General features: G+C 39.9%; 1 protein-coding gene across 1 annotated transcript in view; it reads right to left on the minus strand.

Annotated features, from left to right (window-relative positions):
• Positions 1-18,373, minus strand: part of efr3a (EFR3 homolog A) — a 119,600-nt gene that overhangs the window by 24,270 nt on the left and 76,957 nt on the right. Inside the window, exons 9-10 of the mRNA XM_022761770.1 lie at positions 5,237-5,315; positions 2,586-2,721 (exon numbers count right to left, since the gene is read on the minus strand). Of these exons, the coding sequence (XP_022617491.1) occupies positions 2,586-2,721; positions 5,237-5,315 (215 nt within the window). The remainder of the gene's footprint in view (positions 1-2,585; positions 2,722-5,236; positions 5,316-18,373) is intronic.

Genomic DNA, 18,373 nt, shown 5'->3' on the forward strand with positions numbered 1-18,373 from the left:
TTGTGTTTCTGCTGTTTGCACATAAATACACTGTGATTACCCAGCATGCTCGTTAATGCCAGGCGTCCGTGTGGGGGGGTGGGGGTGGGGGGTTGATGTCGTAAACTGCTCTACACATCCAGCTTGAATCTAAACCACATCATCATACTGTACCGAGCCACAGGTTTGGAGGAGTCGTTCTTTCAATTCCATAGGTGCACATGTCGCTTCTTTTGGTCTCTTGAATCATTCCTTTATTTTTCCCACAGGAGGAGGCGGTAAAACACGGGTCATAGAGATTAAATACACAACAGCTTGATCTATAATTATATAAATTTATTCATATCAACTCTGGTGAATTTTTAAAATTCAGTTCAATAAACTACAGCTGATCCCACAGTGATGTCTCCATATCTTCATATCTTTATACAGTTTTTGTTGTGTCTTGTGTTGAGTTGTTTTGTGTTGTGTCTTGTTGTGTTTTTGGTGCGTGTCTTGTTGTGTTTCTGTTTTTGCTGTGTTTGTGTTTTTGTTGTGTGTCTTGTTGTGTATTGTTGTGTGTGTTTTTGTTGTGTTTTGTGTGTCTTGTTGTGTTTTGTCGTGTTTCTGTTTTTGTTGTATTGTGTCTTGTTGTGTTTATGTTTTTGTTGTGCTGAGTTATGTTGTGTTTTTGTTGTGTTTTGTTTTGTTGTGTTTTGTTTTGTTGTGTTTTTGTTGTGTTTTGTTTTGTTGTGTTTTTGTTGTGTTGTTTTTGTTGTGTTGCGTTGCGTTTTTGTTGTGTTTTGTTGTGTTTTTGTTGTGTTTTGTTTTTGTTGTGTTTTTGTTTTGTGTTCTGTTTTTGTTTTGTTGTGTTCTGTTTTTGTTTTGTTGTGTTTTTGTTGTGTTGTTTTTGTTGTGTTGCGTTTTTGTTGTGTTTTGTTGTGTTTTTGTTATGTTTTTGTTGTGTTTTGTTTTTGTTGTGTTTTGTTGTGTTGTGTTTTTGTTTTGTTGTGTTGTGTTTTTGTTTTGTTGTGTTGTTTTTGTTTTGTTGTGTTTTTGTTTTGTTGTGTTTTTGTTGTGTTTTGTTGTGTTGTTTTTGTGTTGTGTTGTGTTGTTTTTGTGTTGTGTTTTGTTGTGTTTTTGTGTTGTGTTCTGTTGTGTTGTTTTTGTGTTGTTTGTTTTGTTTTGTTGTGTTTTTGTTTTGTTGTGTTTTGTTGTGTTTTTGTGTTGTGTTCTGTTGTGTTGTTTTTGTGTTGTTTTTGTTTTGTTTTGTTGTGTTTTTGTTTTGTTTTGTTGTGTTTTTGTGTTGTGTTCTGTTGTGTTGTTTTTGTGTTGTTTTTGTTTTGTTTTGTTTTGTTTTGTTGTGTTTTTGTTTTGTTGTGTTGTGTTGTGTTTTTGTTGTGTTTTGTTGTGTTTTTGTGTTGTGTTCTGTTGTGTTGTTTTTGTTTTGTTTTGTTGTGTTGTGTTTTTGTTTTGTTTTGTTGTGTTGTGTTTTTGTTGTGTTTTGTTGTGTTGTGTTGTGTTTTTGTGGTGTGTTTTTGTTGTGTTTTTGTTTTGTTGTGTTGTGTTTGTGCAGTTGCTTTAATGAACACGTGCACATCACTTCATCTTTTCAAGTTTTTCTTCTGGCTGTTCAAAGTGAAAAGTCTACATTCCTTCCTCTGCAGTGGGAGGTGTTTGTATTAACACTTCATTTGCACCAATGCTTATTATAGCAATTATTATATATAGGAGTAATTATTTTTAATAGACTGCTTCAAATGAGGTGAACCAGCCAGGTGAGCAGACTCATTTTACATTTGTTTGTAAAAGAAAACAATTCATTGAGAAAATATCTGGCAGATTAAGTGACAGCCAGAAAAAGTTGCACCTGCATATTATAACATCATCTACCATTGTTATTATCATATTCTCCATTGACTCATTGTCAATCAACATGTTTTCATGTTAATTAATGTAAAAATTAAACACAGAAGAAAACTGTTTCCACTCACTATAAGATCTTCCCCCTGCACTGACATCTGTCTCGTATCTTTAGCCTTTTTATAGTTTATTAAAATGTCCAAATCTAAAATAATGTACAATAAACTTTTAATAACCGACTTGAGTGAGCCTCATAACTTTCTCTGTTCTATTCCACTGTAATTTTCATCCCTCTATAAAACACTTTAGTCATTAGTTTTTATAAATAAACTGACAATATTTGAATGAATAAAGTCAATTGAAAGCTTTGTATCATATATACAGTATATATATTAATATATATATATATACATACATATATACATATATACATATATACACACAGTATATCTATAATGTAGTACAAGTCAGTATGAGGCACTGAATGTGGCTTTTGGGCCTCTGTTCATTATGGATTCATGTGTTGGGTTTTTTAATTTGTTTTGCTTTTTGTTTTCATTAATTCATTCATTAATTGATGTTGATATTAAACTGAGACTGAGTAAAATCCTAACATTTCAGGAAACTGTGTTTGACATTAATGCTTGATAAATGACTTAATTGATCAGTTCTTTATTGGAATTATTGGAGCTTCATTTTCTGTTGACAAACCGGTTACTACTGGTCCTGCAGTGGGAACCAGTCCAGTCCTTTAACTCACTCACCCACTGAGCCTTTGGCAGCGATGGCCACCGTCTCCAGGAGGACCTGGACGATGCCGGCCCTGACCCGCGGCGTGGTCTTGTTGTGAGTGTCCAGGTGGTTCAGAACCTGCTGGATGACGTGGTGGGAGTGCTGAGCCTGGAGACGGAGAGGAAGGAGATTTAAGATGCACCCACACGAATCGTGTTTGGAAAGTCAACAGAAACTACATTTTTGTCCAGACATTTAAACTGAGAAACAGAGAAACAGAAATCCAGCACACCTGGATCCAGCACTTGAATCTTGAAGTAGATTTTTTGGTCCTATGCTCCTGTCGTTAAAGGATTAGTTCAACAATTGTTTTTTTATTGCAAAACAAAGTGCATTTCTCAAAATGTCGGACTGTCCCTTTAAGAAACCAGCCATATTTCAGGTGAGTCTTTCCTGCTCCTGAGAGTACAGATTGTTTTTTTGTATCGGGCCTTCTTCAATACATTGGTACCAGCTCTTTATAGGAAATCCTGATGATGTTATGGATCAGTTTCCTGGAACTGCTGGACCACAGCTACACCTCAAAATGTAAAAGATCATCATCTGTGTTTTTCTTCTAAAAATGGTCCAAACTCTGTCATCTCTCTCCTGACAGCGGGACGTTCGAGCGTGTCTCTGCGTCTCTGCAGGACAAACCCGGGGTTTGTTTGTTTTTCCCTCACTCAGATCAAAGAGGTGCCGTCTCCTGGCAGACAGACACAAACCCCCCGGACAGATCAGAGAGACAAAACTCTGCCAGCGCCTGTCAAACACTCACAAAGAACATACACAAAACCGTCCGGCAGCCACATTGATTGTGTTTTATCTGTGGCAGCACCTCAGTGTCGCCTGGGAAGTCCTGGACGAGCGAGCAATTAAACATACAGTCAGAGGGACAGAGAGAGGGAGTGGGATGGAGGTCTGAGCTCTGTGTGTGTGTGTGTGTGTGTGTGTGAGACAGGGACATGTGTGTTGGAAAATGTGACTGGCATCAGTAATAAGTGCACCAGCAGTCAGTGTGTGAGTTAGTGTTGTTCCAAACTTCGCATCCATCACAATTTAAAATGTAATTAGAAGATAATTAAGTTAGCCGTTAGTGAGCTTTAATAATACAGGAATGTTTAAGTGCCTGAAAACATGTTTTTATTCATTTTAAATATTAAATTAAATCATCAAATATTGATGACTACCAATACTGAAATGTGACATATGACATACAATATATGCTCCTACACATTGCCATATAAGTCACTTATAGAAGGAAACATTATTGTCATTATTATTATTATAACATATATGAAAACACCCACAGTAAATGGTGAACATATTTTCATTTTTATAGAAGGTTTTAGTATAAGGTATTATATGTTGCAGTCATAGTTGTTAATGATATATATTTGATTCATATAGGCAGCTTTATTAAAACAACATACTTATAAAAATTTGAAACATGTATCTGTTTAATTTTAAACATACTGGCGTATCTTTGTATTTATGTACCCTGTGCTTTTATGTTTTTATGCATATATCCCAATGCTACATACCCAACCGCCCCACTGGGGACAAATAATAAAGTGATTGATTTCTATATTTAGTCTTACATTGACAGGCTTTGGGAAGGATATATATGTACCTAACATATGTCTACCATAGAAGCACATATATATAAACATATATATTTGTATGGGCTAGAAATATATGTCAATATATGATATTGTTCCAATTTCTAATAGGTTTCATTTCAATTTTTACATTGTTTTTAAGGTTTTAAGAAATAAACATGATGGTAGAGAAGCACAAACATCCAATAATTATTTGCAGGTGCTGGGTGACAATCGTCTGCACAGAATTCAACCTGAAGAAGATCATGAGTGGCTGAAATTTTTTTCCACATAAAGGAATTGGGAATGAGACATTCAAGGGAAGGTATTTGTTTTTTTCTGATAGTAATTTGGAACAAAACATTAAGAATTAGCCTTAAAATTTGGCTCAGTATTGATAAAATCTCCATGGCAACAGTGATGATGATCATGGTTTGTATCTGGATCTTTGCTGCATCTCTCTCCTCCTCCTTTCCCGTCATCTCTACACTATCAATACTTCACAGAGGCACAAAATGCCCCCCCGCCCAAAAGAATAAAAAATAAAAAATAAAATAAAAAAACAAATCTGAATTTGCTCCAAAAAATTAAGGTATCAAATCAACCACTCACACCTGAATCTCCCTGTCTAAGTAACCTAAGTTTGGGGGCATGAACCACTCACAGATAGAGAGATGTTTTTACCCTGGACCAACCCTCCTTCAACAAGCGTTTTGTTCAAGAGGACTTGTACTACACAGTCTGCAGAGGGAGAGCTGCCTGAGAAGCAGGAGGAGCTGGAGGGAGAATAAAAAAGCCGAGTGAATCTAAGAAAACATAGAGCGGACACTAGCGTCAGATCAGCTGTGTTCTCCATCTGCCTGTGGAGGCTTCAGGGACACCGCTGACTTCAGGCCTTGAGCTGGATGACAGCTCGTCAAAATGACTGACAGGTGCTGGAGCCAGATCCAAGAGAAGGGGGGGAAGGGCGAGGCTAACAGTAACTGTACACCATGACAATGTTGCATTTCAAACTCAAAACTGAAGCGACGTATGTGCTGTACCTGGATGGAGTACATGATGATTCTGAAGCAGGAAACAGCAAACTCATTGGGGTCCCAAAGGTGGTGATTATCCAGGTGACTGAGGGCAGGAAAGAAGAGAGGAGCTCATTAACATTACAGCTTCAACAGCATCAGCATTGAGGTTTGGACACGTTAATCTGTTGTGTCCCTTCATAAACAAAAAACATCCCCAGATCTGAAGTTTGAAGATGCTGAACCTTTTGGAACAGAAACATGTGTTAGTAGATAGTGTAAAGGTAGATGTCCATGTGTTGTTTGATTATAAAGCAGGTCTAAGTTCTATATTAATACTGTGAAAGTATCAAAGCCTCAGTCCACAGAGAAATGCACACAGCCTGTATTCAGAAACTGAGCCTTAAAACCAGCCGTCAGGACTTCTGGAACTTTGTGATGTCACAACAAAGCAGACACCACACTCAGCCACGCCCCGAGCCAATCACAGGCACTGAAATAACTTTTTTATTTAGCTCCAAGCTGTGGTGACATATTATATTATTATTAGAGTATAATTCATGAAGCTCTAAAAAGACAGATTTTACATCTATACAGAGCACAGCACCTGATTTGTCTGGCATCAAAGAGCAGCTGACAGCAGGTGGACAGTCAGCACCTAGCTTCAGGTTTGGTTACAGTTTAAATGAACCTTTGTGACCAACATAAACATTTAATATTGACCAAATAATCAGTAATATCCTCTCACCTATAATCTTGCAGGACAAAATAAAGAGCTGCCTGCACACTCTCAGATAAAGATAAACAGATATAATTAGATAATGCAGAGGATCAGTTACCTGGACTAAATCTGAGACATCCCACCACTGATTTCAGAATAAAGGGCAAAAAAAGGGGGACAGTACACCCATGTATTTAAACTCGAACTCTACGCTGAAGGAGGTGAGATGCCCATGAGGTCAGAGGTTTTATGAAACATCATGTGGGTTTTGAAGATGTGAGATGACACAGTGCAGTACGCAGCATTCAGGTGACAGTGACCTTCCAGAATTTTCTCTACTTTAGAAACCATGTTTTCAGCAAAAAAAAGCCTCCGACAAAGAAAGAAACCAGGGCACAGGCGGACTGACCGTGGGGACTTCTGGCTCAAATCCTGGTCAGCCAGTGAACCGTCAGAACATCCAAAAAGTTTGCAAAGTTTTTATCGACTCCATTAGTGTCTTTACCGGTTCGCCAGTGTCTTTACCTGCTCCGTCAGTGTCATTGGTGTGGCTGGTCCTAGTATATGTCCAAGGCTGAATTTCTTTCCCAGTCTGAGATGAGAACCCCACGAGCTGCTAAAGGGTCCAGCTTGAACTGGTTTCTCTTCTCCTCCATGCGTCACTGACTTGATGGTTCATAATGTTACATGTCTGTTTTCATCGGCTCCAGTAGACATGATAACATTACCCTTATTATGAATGTGTTCGGCAAATGTTGCTGTGGCTAGCTGGCTCCCTGTCAGCGTTTCTGTGGGGTATATCATGGAAATGCTAGCGTGGGCTAATGGTTGGGGTTTGATCGTTTATTGTTGGCTCTCGTGTTCACAGGGAAACTTTATTCAGCTTCTTCTTGTGTTTTTAAGGGCTGCTTTCACTAACAGAGTGCTGACTCAGAACATGATCCAGTGCGACATCTAGTGGCAGTAATTTTTTTGGAACAATTAAAATTCTTGATGACCACATATGTCCAACTAAAGACATTTTCTGGTCATTTTGTATTTTACTGACTGATCTAACACTCTTTGTCCACAGTGACTCACACGTACCAAACCACCAGTTTGAGCTTCCACCCCTGATGAGAAAAGTCGAGGGATTTTTTTCCACTTCAGAATCAGAGAACAGAACATAAGACAGAAGAGACACAGGGGGAGGAGGAGGTTTTCAAGTGCAGAGACTTTAGTGCAGCTGCTTTGGTCTGATGATGTCTGTATCTGTAACACCTACTATCCAGTACTCCACAGAGCAGAATGAGCAAATAGATCAGCCTCGCAAAGTTTATTTTGTAGCTTTGTGTCTTGTATCTTCAAGTGAGGCCGTGTTTGTTGTGTTTACAAAGATATTCCATTTGGACGACCCACTGATCTGGTATCCAGGTGTTTGTGAGAGGACATTTTTAGAGTTTACAGGCTCTGAGAACAGCAGTGTGAAAAATGTTGGAGCTCGGGGGAGTGAAACTGCAACATCCCCGGTTCAATGTTATGTTGACAGAGCAAAAAAGGCCGAACTCTATTGCGAGGATGCAGTGCAGCACCCGGACAATATGCAGCACATACACCCTAAAGTTGTCCATTGACGTTGAAAGTCTGATGCGATGGCGCCTTCCTCTAAGGCCAGTGAAACAATAGCGTTCATAATCATGTCGTCCAACCACGTCTAAAGTCACAGACAAAAAAGCCAGCCATCACTGAGACTGATGAATCTTAGAAAAGAAGCAGCAAGCAGTCTCCAGACACCTTTCATCATCAAACACTTTCACGGCTACAATATTAAACCACGACCTCAGACCAGACGCTGGCGTTGACCTCGTGTTGATCTCAGTCACAGTGGTTTTCTCTTCTCCGCAGTTTCTGCCACTGGACATGAGGTCAGCTGATTCTTGATTTTTTTCTTCCGGACTGTTTCTCACATAAAAGGCGTGTCCACTGAACTGATGGGTTGATTAAGCTGGGGCTTATCTCTCTGTTTAAACTGAGGAGGCTTCACATCAGTCGCTAGTTTTTGACAATTTTTAACAATACCAAGAAATCAGCAAGGCTTTAGTGCCTGGATAACCATGGACAGATTATGAAACAATGGGCCGTTGGGAACAGACATACAAAAGGACCCCAGCCCCTCTGACATAATAGCAAGGGCCATGGATTTAAACCAATGCAGCAAAGTTACTCTCTGGGGTCATCTTGCATTTATTTGTCTCTCTTTGTGGTGGTTTTGTGTCTCTTTTGTTGACTTTCCCGCGGGAAATGTTAACAGTCACTTCATATAAAAGGCTCCGGCAGCCCCTGACCCACTGGGCCCCTGGTCACCATACCTTTGTCTGGTTTGCCCATTCAGTAATCCATCTACGATGATACTGACCAGAATTTATCCATAACACAGAGTATTAAAAACCATCAAAACAAATTAGCTCCAACTGTCAGGTCACATTCTTCATCTTGTTTTCCTGTTCTTTGATGAGATTGTTCCAGATTTAAAAGAATATTTGCCAGTTTTAGATATTTAACATGTGAAAAAATATCTGCCTTCTTTTGTTAAATATGGATCAGCTGTATCCATATCCTATCACACATACGCCTCCTTTTATCAGCTTCCTGTGGGGAACCCTGAGCAAGGTGTTGAATAAACCGTTTTAGCACTGAGAACTTGAAAGTGATACCCAGCCCCACCTGTGTAAGGACTGATACAAACATCAAATTAGTGTTAGAGAAGGAAGAAAGTGAAAAGAAAATGGATAAGATTTGGAGAGAGAGAGAGAGAGAGGAGAGGCAAAAAATAGACAAAGACAGTAACAAGGGGAGAGGGAAAAGCAGAGGGCAGCGATAGAGAGGATTGGAAGCTGGCTATATGAGAACAGTTCACCAAAATGACGTCAATCCAAACCCCCAAAACCCACCTCCCTCCCTGTTAACCCCAATCCCTGCTATTTATAGTCTGAAGACACTCTCTCCTCCTCCTCCTCCCTGCAGGAGAACTGGTATCACCCACACAAACAGACAGACAGACTCAGTCCTTTTCTGCTGCTGTCGCACCTTCAGATTCCCTTCGTAGTTATGAATATGCTGTATTTATTATTCAGTGAGTTTTTCACCTCAGCGTTCACACTTTACATCCACCGCATACATTACATTTCACTTCTGTACGGGTGGCCCCGCTGGGTTTGACAGAGATGATTTGAAACTACCACTGAACTTTCTTAAGTATATATATATATATATATATATGGCAAAACTACAACCTGCCAATAGTACATCCCCCCTACAGAGTGTGTTGGAGTCAAAAAGAGGTTTTATGAGATTCTGGGGGGAAGCTGCTGGAGACTAACCAGAATAAATGAAATAATGTCTGTAACCTTTAAAACAACAGCTGCATCGAGGATGAGCATCACATTCTGTTTGAGTGTATGTTCATTAACCATCCACTTACAGTATATTTAACTTAGTTTGGTTATTACAGTGGGATAAGCCAGTGGGATCACATGCCCTTTCTTTAAGTTGTAATAAATAAATAAATAAACAAAAAGCTAGAAAGAACTGCACAAAAAATGATGCACTCCCTCATGTGATGTCAATCAAGGCAACACATAAAACATCTAAATTTCCAACTGAACTGTCAGCATTGTGGGTAATATAGGCGTTTTGACAAGGGAGAAGAAAGTGGGAAATAAAAAGTGAATATCTCTGGTTCTGCTGCACTCATTTTGATATTTTGCTAAACTGGTGGGGTGTATTGTATCTGTGTTACTGCTAAACACTTACTTGTTACTTTTATTTACAGTAAGTATTATTATTATCATTTGTTTTGTATATGCTGTTTGTTTGTGCATGTCATGTGATCATGGTCTTGACTCAATTCAAATCTGAATATGAACTTAACCATTGCAGAGCTATGAAGAAAAATATTTGATCATTTTATATTTCTGGTTTATTAAAATTACATTTTTTTTTATATTCATTAAATCATTAAACTTTTTTTTACTGCACTCTGGGTCTTATGTTGGTAGCTTTGCTCTGACAGAACTGTGCTCATTATAACTTTAGTTGTTGTTTGTTCCCACATCTCAGTTATTAACTTTGTGAGTACAATGTTAACACACATATGATCAACTAAAGAACAAAAATAAGACCCCAGTTGGAATAAACAAGCAGAAGACGCATGAAAAGAGGCGTCTTATTTGTATAATCACATCTTTTTTTTTTTGTCGTTATAAGCCAAGTCCAGACAAATAATGTGTCTAGACTGGTGGAGAGAATGACTGAGATCCATCCAACCATCTGAGCCTGCAGCATTTAAAACCACCACAACAACACTGTTGCACAGCCCAGGGGAAGTAAAGCTAACTGCCGTATTCACTAGAAAACTGAGTGTGTACTTATGACCATGCACTGTGAAATATTCAGAAGCCTATATTGGAAAATAAAATGATGAGCTGAATAAAACATGACCTTTGAGTTATGACAATTTTTCAGAATCCCCTCCATCAGGTCACAATCCCTCTATTGGACCCAGCTTCTTCCTTTTCAGCTACACTCACAACAAAAAAGAAAAAGAAAGAAAGAAAGAAAAAAATGTCCTAATAGGATTTTTCTGTCACTGGACCAGCTGATGTGGTGCTGCCTGGCCTGCAGGGGGAGCATGATGTCAGCGAGTCAGTGTTTGGAGCTGGAGGTGATGCTGAAGATGTTGCCTAAACACAAACCCACTCATTTACAAAAACAGACTGGGAGTGTGAGGATGACACACAACTGCAGTCTTTAATGCTGGTTATTGAGGTGTGTGTGTGTGTGTGTGTGTGTGTGTGTGCGCTTGGCAGACGTCCTGTGTTGGTGTCATACCTCAAGATGAGCACTGACGAAGTGTTAACACAGAGGACAGAAGGTGAGGTGTCGCTGGGTGAAACAAAGGATCGTCTCAGACTCACTACAGTACGGCGGCACTGACAGAAGCAGGGCTGCAGCCAACGATGAACACTTTATCTAATACTTTCTTCATCAGTTAAATGAATTACTGAGACTTAAACATACTAAAAATACTGATTAATGCCTGTTGCACATTCCCGAGCACCAAAGCTCTGTATTCAAAATGCTTCTGTTATCCGACATGAGTCCAAAAACCAAATTCAGCTTGTATGAGACAGAAAAATCTTTACATTGCCAAAGAAGCTGGAACCGGCAAATGTTTGAAAACACCACCACCAACTCTCAAGCTCTAAATATCCACTGTCCACAACCTGCTGAGAAGCAAACAGCAGACACACACAGGTAGAGAGCAGCTGGTGAACATAGTGGAGCATCTAGCAGCTACAGAGCCAGATGTTTCCCTCAGGAGCTGCTGGAGACCAAACTCAGAGCGAAAAGGAGAGTAATAACATCTCTGTGATTTACTGAGAGCTATAGAGCGAGTTTCCCTGCAGCTTTTCTAAATCTGACCGAAGAGAAAGACCATAAATGAAGTTGTGAATCAACATGACTTGTCTTCCTCTGATGTGATGTTTATGCAGAGCTGAGAAAATCAGCACATAAATACTCCATAAACATATTAAAATACATTAATTCAAAAAAAAACTCAGCTGTTGGTTTAAGAGGTTTTACAGTTATATTCTATATGCAACAGTAGAAATGAGGATGTGAAATGTCACCCAGTTTCTTATTTTAACTTTTCCTCCCTCTGGTGATTGTGCGTTACTCTGGTACAGAAGTGATTTCCCTCTGAGACAGACAGCGACAGAGTGATTCACAAAGATGGAGACGATTTAATAAACTCTGAATGGATGGAGAGAAGAGAGGGATTGAAACGCGGGAGAAGACAGAGGAGAGGAAGCTACGATAAAACAATTGCTTTAACAAGAAAATGACTCCGACAGTGTGTCATCACACACACAATTTTCTAGGCTATGGAAACATTTGATAAATCTAACACCTTTATAGTTGAAAAATTTTAAAGGTATCCCTCCCTGCTATTCCCAGGTAACATGGTTCTGTTGGCCTCGTCAGACGGGACCTCGGTTTGCAGCAGAGTGTGAAGCGGTTGGGATGAGGGTCAGCACAAGTGAAGGAGTTTAAGTATCTTGGAGTCTTTATCAGGAGTGAGGGTAAGATGGAGCAGGAGACTGACAGGTGGATCGGTGCAGTGTCCGCTGCAAACCGGGAGTTCTATCAGAACTGTCGTGGTGAACAGGAAGCTGAGCCAGAAGGCAAAGCTCTCCATTTACCTCTCAATCTTCATTCCGACTCTCATCTACGGCCATGAGGTTCGGCTAGGGACTGAGAGGAAGAGATCGCGGATACATGCAGCTAAAATGGGGCTCCTCCACAGGGTGTCTGGGTTCAGCCTCAGGGGTAGGGTGAGGAGCTCTGACATCCGGAGGGAGCTCGGAGTAGAGCCACTGCTCCTCCAAGTCAAAAGGAGCCAGTTGAGGAGGCAACTTCCATTGGAGGTCTTCCAGGCAGGTCCATCTGGAGAGATTGTATATCACATAGCCTGGTAACGCCTCGGGATCCCTCAGGATCTATGGTAATTACGGATGGTATAGTCTCCAAATGAGTGCCTGGAATAGAAGTGTTTATGCCACATCTCACCGACACATGTAGACATATTTTTGTCTTTTTAAACCAACAGGTTACGGCGTGTGTTGTGTATCTAAAATAAGAGCTTGGCTGCTGGCGTTACCTGCTGAGCAAAGGTCGCTGAAAAGTCAAAGAACGTGCTAATGAGAGAGTCATGTGAATGTGAGGTCAGGTCAAGGTCGGAGGACGGGACGGAGATGAGAACGAACAACAAATTAACTGAGAAAAAGCTCTGAGGCAAAGAGGAAACCAGTAAAACAAAGTGGAGGTAAAGTGAGAGGAGAGAGGAGAATGACTGAATGCAGCTTTGTTCTTGAAGAGGCCCTACAGATGTCAAGCAGTCACAGTAATGTTATGTAATTAATTGTTAATGGCAGCATTAAGAGGCTCGCTCGCTGATTGAATTTGCAAGCAGCAGTGGGTTACTGTTGTTACAGCTCTACATAGTCATTCTGACTCAAGGCTAAGGCAAAAAAAAAAAAAAGGCAACAGCTGAAAGCCTGTCGATGAATCTGAGGAAAACTTTATCTTCACACATCTCAAATAAAATAAATAAAGAGTGTTTTTTTTTTCAACTCTGTAAAGAAATGTTAAGTCAAATGTAAAAAAGAAGTTCTCAGTGTTTTCTCACAATCAGTAGTTGACTCCCATCAATCAAAGTGTCCTGGGTTTCTGGGGGAAGCTCTCTGGAGAATTAATTAGCAACAGCGACCACAGACAACAGGACTGCAAGTCTGAATTATCATCAATTAAAAGCGAAACACCATGAAATAATCGTAGCCGAGGGACAATTGACTGCTGCATCAGTCTAACAACTGGGCCAAACAAATGAAACCAGATAAACCCTTGTTTCGTCTCTGAATGACACTCTGATGATGCTTCTTAAAGCTTCACAAACATTTATGGAAAAAACAGGTGGTGTGTGCACTGGAGGGCTGCTCACTGTCTGCCTGCCGATATTTTTGCAATGCTGAGGTCTTCCTGCCACGACCGTGGTGACCTCTGACACACTGAGAACAACCTCTTCATCCATTATGGGAAACTGTCAGGGAATGCCACGGGCAGCCGTCAAGTTGTTGGGGATTTAAAAAGTTTTCTTTGCTTTGTCTTGATGGTTTTAGATGTTTATAACTCACATGACAAACTTGAAGTTGAAAGGTTACTGGAAGAACTATTTTGTAGAGAGCTATAGTAAACTGGGTGCCATAAATTTGTGGTAATTCGGGCAACAAGTATTGACACTGGTAGCAAATTTCTCCAATAATTACAAGAGATAAAGAGATAAATAGAAGTCCAATTATAAACTTTAGAAAGTGTGTCTTACATGGAAACTGAAAAACACTAACTCTGGCTTTTTACATTGACCTGACACCAACACTTTGACTGTTGGTAATGCATTCGTTCAAATTTAAGAAATTCGTCAGAAGTTATTTAAGTTCAAGTAAACGAAAACACACAAACACGAAACACAACACCAGCCTTTTACTTCTCTATTCTTGCTTTAACTTCTGTCTCTTCTCTCTGTAGTTCGTGTTACTCTGTTGTGACAGACGTGGCAACTCGTCAGGTCATTATGACTCAGACCTTCATGCACCTACCTTACTATTGATTGTATTGTGAGGAGCTGAAGCTCATTCTACTGTTTCACTCAGTGTAAATGCTGTTTTCTGTGCGTCAGCCAAGAGCCTGAAAGGTGCAACGTGATAGACCTACAGCACCTTTCCTCTGACGGAAAGGTACAAATCTGATTTAAACCAATTTAAACAGACCTCAGTGGGAAGACAGACATTGACCCAACTGGAGATTTTTTTTTATGCATTATTGTAACTACTATTTACCATGTACATCTATTTGTTATTTTGGGTAGATTTTGAGATTTCTATTTCTTGTGAACAGGTGGTAAATTTAATCCAATGGTGTCGCAAAATGTCAGGGGACTAGAGACATTAAGGTTGGTCCTTTACGGAGAAAGTAGTATTCACACTTAACCTCTAACCACAATTTAAACTTGTCAGTTTTTATTACTATCCATGATGACCTGATCTGTTTATAAAAGTGATCTCACACCTTCCACAAACAGTGTCTACAGCCGTGCCTACACTGTGGCACAGGGGCATGTTAACATTAGATAATTAGGACAAAGTACAGTACATCTGAAATAATGGGAATGTCATTAGTTTTGCAGGTATTTGGTCATAAACAAACTATTAGACTAATTAACATTTTGACCTTATGACAATGCTGGAGGTGAACTCTGTTCTATACTGTTGAATTTTTGTGTTTTTCTACTTTTGCCTCCTCGATGCGCTTTGGACTCGTTTTTTAGGCATTCTCCTTAAATTTGTCACCCGTCTGTATGTGCTAAGGAAAAAGGGAAAAAACTACTGCACTCAGATAACAGAGCTTGACTGCATGTAACTATACTCAAAATTCACCATGTAGAAAAAGCACATATAGAGTATATTTACACCCCTTGGTGAACAACTTTGTTAACATGCTAATGTGTTCATTTTCACTTAAAATACGCCTGTGGGTATTAAAATGCTAACAAGCATTTTAGCATAGCTTTTAGCATTTAACATTTTGCTTTTGAGCATGTCAGCATGCCTGATGTTTTGCATGTTAACACAGTAAGTGAGCAGGCTTCAATGTTCAGCATGTTTGCTTGTTAATATGCATAAAGCTAAGTAATGTTAGCAAGTATAGTGTGACGTTTAACACTTTGATGCCTGTGAACATGCATACAATTAATTCGGAAGGGAATATTTAGCATGTGTTCATGCTCAAACACTTAGCATAAAATGCTAATGTAGTCCTGTAAGTTTAGCAGAACCATGCTAGCCTGTTAACATTCTTTGCTACATGTTAATACCTTGTAACAAAAGTTAATATGAAAACATTTTTTTAAAATGTTTTTGCAAAAACCAAAACAAAAAAGCAGCATAAATAAAAAGAAATGCTAACACATAGCTTCTTATATATATCATGCTAAGATATTAACCTGGAGCATGGTTAGCATGGTGACATGCTAACATATAGTATTTAGAGGTATATCCTGAACCATGACCACGAATAACTACTCAAAATTAACTGGCCATCATGTCATAGTTGTTGAGATCTTTCTGGACGTGGCCGTCATACCAGCATACTAACTAACCATCAGCATCCCTGGAGCCACACTGATAGCAGGGCTAAAAATACTGAATACCAAAACACACTAATTTAAATGTCTAAATGAGCCTTTCCTCCTGAAGCTGCTGAGGATAAAAGGAGCGGAGTGAAGCCTGCACTCAGAGCGCTTCAGCGGAGCAGAAACAGACACCGACAGGGAAAATCTCAGCGGGTCTGGGCCGTTCACTCCGTAATTGTCCAATTTATGAGAGCCGTGCCCAGTGGCGAGGCGGCGCGGCCAATCGGAGCAGCGACGAGGACATTTAAATCCCAGGAGGGAGACGCGGTCACCGGGTGGCGACAGTGTGCCGCGTTCACACGGCAGCCGCCAGAGTGATAAGAGAGCTCATTTAATTTCCTCTGTGTGCTGGGAGTCTGCGGTGAGGAAGAGGTGTGTGTATATGTGTGTCTGTGTGTGTGTCTGCGTGTGTGAGTGAGAGAGAAAATGAATGTGAGTGTGTCTGTGTGCATATATTGTGTGCCTGTCTGGATGAGTGTGTGTGTGTGTGTGTGTGTGAGACTGGGCGACAGGTTTATTTACTGTCCTGACTCCTGCTGTCTGTGTCATGACTCCACCATGTAATAAAGCAGGTTATGAATCTGAACCCTGCTGCAGATCTTTGTGCACATTGCATTGATAAAAAAAAAAAAAATGGCATTCCTCCTTTTTTTCTTTCTACAGAGACTCAGTGTTGTGTGAACACAACCCCAACCAACTACTGGATTTGGAAATGCAAGGGTGTAGCAGAAAGGTGTAGTTCTGTATGCTAATAAAGCCAAGCAGAAGAGAAACAAGGCTGGACTGATGTTCTGATTTAGCTAAAATGTGAGTGGAGAGAGAGAGGGGTTTTATTGAAGAAGATAAGAATTGGCGTTCCAGCACAAATCAATAGTTTGATTAAGGAACATGAGACGACCGAGGCTGAACTCAGAGACATGGAAACAAAAAGACTGAAAGCCTGAGATGGTGCATCAGCAGGAGAGGGGAGGAGAGAGAGATGAGATGTGAGTGACTACAATAAAAAAAGAAGGTGCGACCACAATGGATTTCCTGCCTTTCCTTGTAGCTCCATGTCTGTTGTTCTCTGTTCTGCGGTATGAGAGCTAAGCCCTGTGTTTCCCCCTGTAGGACCTCTAATGAAAATTCACACGGTTCATTAACATTCACTAAGAAACAACACACACACCCACAAACAAAACACACACACACACACACACACACACACACACACACAGTGATGTCACCATTTAACAGTCCAACATAGGCCACTCGCACCTGACCAATTCACTCAGGTGACGCTGCGTGCGATACAAAGGTAGATCCATCTGTCTTCCACTTTGCTAATTTCTTTGGTATACATTAACACACACATGACAAGGTGAACTAGAGTAACCCCATCTGTAACCAGTCTACGGTCATTTTAAGATATTCCTCCACCAACACAAGTTCACACAGGTCTGCCGTCACGTGGTCGTGAATCCGCACCACAACAATCCTTGGAAAAATCACTCTGCACCTCCTCATAAAGGTTGAACGATTCTTAGTTGTTGTATTTTTTCCAAAGAAACTCCAAAGAAATCTGCAAAACTGCAGCAGCATCAGAAAGAAATACACAATACAAAACAATCTGCTGTGTTGTGAAGAGAATTAAATACAGACCAATGTCATCAAAAATGAGAAATGTGTGTGCTGTGTATTGATGAAACCATGACGCTGTCCGTGGTGCTGAAGTAACAGATTTACACAAACTCCTCATTTCATATTAAATTGTCTCTAAAGCAAATATCAAGAGCGCTCAGGTCATTTTAAGAGACATATTGCAACAATGTTCAGAGCGACCTCAGTTTCCTGAAGTAGTGAAGTAGCTGTTGTTAGAGTTAAATGTTGCTTAGCGATATTTGATTTTCATTACTAAAGCAACGCGTTGGATTATATACAGACGCCGTCACTTCAATCATTGCTGTTTAAAGTCCCTAATTTGAAAAATACATAGGGTAATCCATTCAAATTCTAAGAGGTATGTCTCCTTTTCTCTTTCCCTCCCTCTTATTTCTCACTTTCCCCACTTATATCTGACCCTTGTCTTGTCTCTCCCCTATGTGTCTATCTCGCGCACTGACTCAAGTCACAATGATTGGTTGAGCAGTGTCACATGACCAGTGTCATAATGGCTAGACAAGCTGCACCAGTTAAAATAGAAACATGACATCAAAATGTAATAATTCTCGATAATTTGTAGGTTATGGGTCCAGGTCTAGGTCCAGGTCCAGATTGCGGTCCAATTATTAATGCCTCTGCCTTACAAAGATGTTACTTTGAAAGAAATTTAAGCAGATTCAATGGTCGCTGTAATGAGTTACATTTTTTCATATCCTATGGTATTTAATAGAAACCAAGGTCAAGGAAAATACACCCTAAGGTCACAAACATTGTAATAAATGGGATAAAAGACAGTCCTCATTTGAACATGACGTGTAACATAAATGAATGGTTGCAGTCTCTGTTGCACAAAGTTGACATAAAATCTGCATCTACATAACAGTCAAATTTTTTCACGTATAAATACATTTAAACTCCCTCCCCTCTGCTTCATTTGGACTGTGGAGCTTTACTCCTCAGAGTTTGACACTCGCACTTTAAAACATTTAAACTGCAGCGGTCTTGGCTCACA

The sequence above is a fragment of the Seriola dumerili genome, unplaced genomic scaffold (assembly GCF_002260705.1).
Source record: "Seriola dumerili isolate Sdu_G_001 unplaced genomic scaffold, Sdu_1.0 BDQW01000432.1, whole genome shotgun sequence".
In the NCBI taxonomy this organism is placed as follows: Eukaryota; Metazoa; Chordata; class Actinopteri; order Carangiformes; family Carangidae; genus Seriola; species Seriola dumerili.